General features: G+C 47.0%; 1 protein-coding gene across 1 annotated transcript in view; it reads left to right on the forward strand.

Moving 5' to 3' along the window:
* The window catches only part of PKHD1 (PKHD1 ciliary IPT domain containing fibrocystin/polyductin), a 579,560-nt gene that overhangs the window by 31,458 nt on the left and 543,006 nt on the right, over positions 1-5,096 (forward strand). Inside the window, exon 15 of the mRNA XM_045294754.1 lies at positions 3,055-3,196. Coding sequence (XP_045150689.1) covers positions 3,055-3,196 — 142 coding nt within the window. The remainder of the gene's footprint in view (positions 1-3,054; positions 3,197-5,096) is intronic.

The raw sequence follows: 5,096 nt of genomic DNA on the forward strand, positions 1-5,096 counted from the left end.
TAATCGACCTCCTGCCAGCATCCCTGGTGGCACTGTGCATTAGGCATTAGATTGCTAACCACAGGGTCTGTGGTTCAAACCCTCTAGTCATGCTGTGGGAGAACTAGGAGACTGTCTGCCTTTGTTTGGTTCATGGTCTTGGCTGTATTATATATTCGTTTAGTAGACAGATCTTCTGACTATGAGTTGGAATGGATTCAGTGTCAGTGGGTCTTATTTTCCTGCTTCGTCTCGATTTCCTAGTTGGGGCAGTTCATACGGGCAACTGAAGTACTTTAAAATCATAGAAATTGCCATGAAAACATGCAAGCTAGCAGTCATCCGGCCCGCGGCCACACCCCGGGTGTCAGTGGCTGACGTTGGGAATGGGGTTCTAGGTGTTTCCTCCAAAATGCCTCTCGGGGGGCTTCAACTATCAACTGCTCGATTGGCAACTGGTTTAAACCACCCAGGGGCTCCACAGCTGCCCCTGTGAGCACTCAGTACGTTTCAGGCTCTTTCTGAAGGAAGCTTTGGATCCCTTGGTCCTCGGGATATTGCCTCTATTGTTAATTAGCCCCATTTTGATACATGAAAAAGAGGAGGCACAGGGATAGTAAGCAATTCTTCAAAACTCATGTCTAGTAAATGCCAGGACTGGAACCTGGAGCAGTGTGGTTTTGAACCCTCACTAGCATCCAATTTACTGCACCTGTGCCTTTGCTCTCAGGGTTTGACCAGTCAACCCCAAACCAAATCCACTGCCACGGAGGCAATTCTGGCTCATTGGGACCGTCAATAGGGCTTCTGAGCTGTAAATCTTTACAAGACCATGATAGCCCCACCTTTCCCCCGTAGAGTACCTGGTGAATTTGAACCACAGACTGCGTGGTTAGCAATCTAATGCTTACCCGAAAGAATCACCAGAGCTCCATCAATATGATGAAATACAACATCATAGAGAATAGAATGTAATAGTGGTATGCCATGAAATTGGCTCCATGGTCTGGTCTACAAATTAGGTCATGGCCCATTTGTATGAAGGAAAAAAAAAATCCAATTAAGTGAAGCAAAGGGTTTTTAGGGAATGAGATGCTCCAGTAGAACTGGACCTTTGGACTCCACTCCAGGCTTTGGGAAGCACCGAAACAAGTCAAGCCACCAGGACATCTCACCTTTATGTCCTTTCACTCAACCACAGCCTTGGCATCTGTAGGGTCTCGTTCTCTCCCTTGGTACTGCTGTTAGCAAAAACTCCCTGTTCTCTGGGAATCCCTCTCCTTTTTGTTTCTTACTGAAACTCACCCTCTAAAAGGCTAAGTCCTTCAGCACGCACTGTTTCCTGCCCTCCAGAGCATTGATAAGTAAGGAGCCCTGGTGGTGGAGTAGTGTTTTACAAGTTGGGCGGCTAACGTGAGGGTAAGCAGTTAGGTGCCACCAGTGACTCCCGGGGAGAAAGATGCGTCCTTCTGTTCCTATAAAGATTTGCAGCCTCAGAAGCATGAAGGGCAGTGCTACTCTATCTCCTGGGGTTGTGATGAGTCAGAACTGATTCGGGGCCGTGAGGTTTGAGTTTGAGGACATTAGTATTGTCTAAAGAACCAATCACCAGAAAAGGACACGCTATTTGGCAAAGTAGAAGGCCAGCTAAAACGAGGGAACCCCTGAATGAGATGGATAGACACAACAGCAACAAACAGCAAGTTTAACATGTCAAAGAGTAAGAAGACAGAGCAGAACTGGCCCGGTTTTGTTCTGGTAGCAAGTCACTAGGAGTCAGAGCCAACTGGAGAAGAAGTCACGATAAAAGAAGCAAAGACCCTCGCACGCCTGGAGCGCTGTTGGTTCTCCTCTACCTTCATCACCTTCTACTCGGTAATCTAGGGGCCAGTAGCTGCCCAGCTGGGGGAGGAATGCCTCTTGATGTTTTTGTAAAACTTATCATTATTACTTAATCATTTTATTGGGAGCTCTTAGAGATATCATCACATTCATAGTTTGATCACACCAAGCAGTACTGTGCAATTGCTACCACAATCAGTCTCAACACATTTTCTTTTTTCTTGAACTTCTTGATATTTGTTCCCCCTTGTCCCTGCCCTCCCCCCGCCATACTCCCTAGGAACCCTGATTCTTCTTTGTTCTTCTCTATGTCTTACACAATACAATACATTCATTAACATACAATTCTATTATTCAATCCCATCGAGAGGTGTGGTAGTTATATACTTTGTTGTCAATTTGAAGGATTAAGAGTGAAGGGCTGGAGTTTATCTTCTTGATCAGGTCATAGCTTGATGACCTCATTTGGAGGAGCTAAGGAGATCAATTGCTCACTTGAGGCAGGACACAGACTCACTCCCTTGGAGATTTCTACAGACAAGGCTCAGCCCCTGCTAGATATTCTTGTTGACAAGCCACACGGAGACAGGCTGATGGCAGCCACAGGATTGAAGCTGGAGAAGCCATGTGGAGACCACTGCCAGCACTGAGATGCTTACACCACCACTGGATCCACCAGACTTCCCACCCACAGGCCTGTGATTGTACTGCATGTGGCATCATTGCATGTGTTTCATGAGTCTGAAGAGGAATTTATAGATTGGTATTGGACATATGCTAATACCAGACTTATGGACTTGATCTGGACTGGACTGGGATGTTTTCTCAATATTCAATTGCTCTTGTATACAAAGCTCTTTCTTATACACATGAGTATCTATGAATTTGTTTCTCTAGTCTACCTAGACTAACACAAGTGGATTATACAACCATCAATGCTATCAGCTTCCCCCCTCCCCACACCCCTACACACTCCTTCCAGTAAGCTACTCCTGTTGCTGTTTCTGTAGGGTTATCTATCTTGATTTTCATGTGCTGAACAATGTTTAATATAAAAATACATTTTTCTTCTTTCTTCTTCCCTCTCCTCCTACCCCACTATTATGTTTACCCATCATTTACCTCTCAGTAATTCTCTTCTGATCCAATTCGATTGATCAAACATGACCTGGTTGCCATCAATTTTGGAACCCTTACTATTCCTGATGTTTATGCACTGTGCATGTCTTCCAGGCAACCGGGGGCTTCTCTTTGAAGTTGGAGATGCTGCTGAGGGTGTGAACCTGACTGAAGCTACCTCTGGGTACAGGTGGCAGATTGTCCCGAATGCTAGCTCTCCATCTGGATTTTGGTCCAAGGCAGGGCAACCTTTCAGGTATGTTACATATGCCAAGCAAAACCTGTGTTGTATTGCTTGAGCCTCTTCCCTTGCCTGTGCGAGGCTAGGCTGCGGAAAGCAAAGCCATGGGCTTTGCAGGGTAGCATTAGTACCGCTGGCCAGCTCAACAGCAGCTCCGTTTGACTGATGCTCTCAATGGCTGTGGGATCATCATTCTAGTTATATCACAGGCCCTTTATACATGCACTCCCAAATTTTGATCCATTTGCAATTTTGAACTTTCTCCAATTCCGTTTATCATCTGTTTGGGAGGTTTCTCTCAGCTGGACAATGAGCTGAGAAGATGGGCCAGGAGACTGGGCAGAGAGTGTGGTGCCCAGGCCCGAAGGGGCATGCCAAGTCCCACAGATAACTCTGGGCTGTCATCATTGGGGAGCTAGTAGGAAGGAGCCAGAGATAAGCCACCCTCACATACTCACATGCACAATGCAGCAAAGAAGCCAACCACAGGCTTCTTGATGCATAGAATTGCTTCAAAAGAGATGAAGCCGGTCTCCCCTCAAGGTGAGAGTGGCGGATGTTGTCTAGTTTTTAAAGGGCACATTCAAGGGGAAGGGGGACTGGAGCTCTGCAGAGGCCACTTTCCAATTATTTACCAAGTTTGTGCTTCTACATATTTCTTTCTAATTAATGTCAGGATATAATATTGTGCCAGGATGCCTTGAGTCTTCCCGCAGGCTGATTTTTTTTTGGGGGGGGGCATGGAGGGGAGTAAGCTGTCTCAGGATGTCCACCCAGCCTGACCTCAACATTGAGGCATTGACCAGGCTTGATATCTCCAGGCCTACTGTTTATTTTCCTAGCTGGCAGAATGCTTTCTCCCTTGTCAAACAGAATGTCCATTCCTAGCAAGCAGAGGGCCCATTTCCTTAGCAAACAGAAAACAGAATGTTCACTCTGCAGCACGCAGAAGTCCCTGTCCTGTCCCTGCCAGAGGGCCACCTGGGGTGAAGCCAAAGCTGGCTGATGCCAAAGAAGATAGGAAAGTTCACCCTGTGGGCATATAAGGAAGCGCAGGGCAGGCTGAGCAGCAAGTACTCCTGGAACAACTCCCCAGAGCTGAAGGTCAATGCAATGACAAGTGTGATTCAGAGCTGGGGAAGTTCTCGTGGGCTCAGAGAGACATGGCGTTGTGTTGCTGTGACTGCGTTGTGGTTATGGTTTCTGGTTTTGTGTTTGAATTACTGGGGTTAAAAAATTAGGCTGAAATTACTAGTGCCCTAAACCAAACCCAACCAAATTACTGCCATCGAGTCATTTCTGACTCAGAATGACCCACAGGGGACTTGACACAACAGAAATCTTGTGGACGGTGTAAACTCGCTGTTGCCTTGGGGTGTTCTCAGTGCTTATGGAGCAGGCTAGATCCGTTACTGCAGGAGGGACCTCTCCTCATTTTAAACTCCTTCTAGAAGCAGGGTTTGATGCTGGTCATGACTCCTGAGGATGGTTTTGGTCAATCAGTGACCCCCTCCACAGAGGTGAGCACCTCACATCTCAGTAAATGGTGAGGGAAAAGGCTTTGCTTCCTGCTACCGGGAACTGTCGGGCATTGAAGAAGGAAAGCACGGGAGGTACTCTGTGAATTTCTCGAATAGCATCACCGTCGCGCCTTCAGTTTTACTTGCTAGGTGTTGGGTCCAGGCTCTGGCTGTACTCTTGACAACATTTAACCGCCAATTTGTGGTTTCACAGGAGCCCTGGTGGCACAGTGGTTACCCATTGGACTGCTACCTCAAGGTCAGCAGTTCAACACCACTAGCAGCTCTTTGGGAGAAAAGTAAGTCCACTCCCGTAAAGAGTTGCAGTTTTCAAACCCACAGGGCAGTTCTACTCTGCCCTATGGGGTCCCTGTGAGGTGCTTTTGACTTGATGG

Source organism: Echinops telfairi, unplaced genomic scaffold (genome assembly GCF_000313985.2).
Source record: "Echinops telfairi isolate 266 unplaced genomic scaffold, ASM31398v2 ScPeMD7_3533;HRSCAF=4204_1, whole genome shotgun sequence".
Classification (NCBI taxonomy): Eukaryota; Metazoa; Chordata; class Mammalia; order Afrosoricida; family Tenrecidae; genus Echinops; species Echinops telfairi.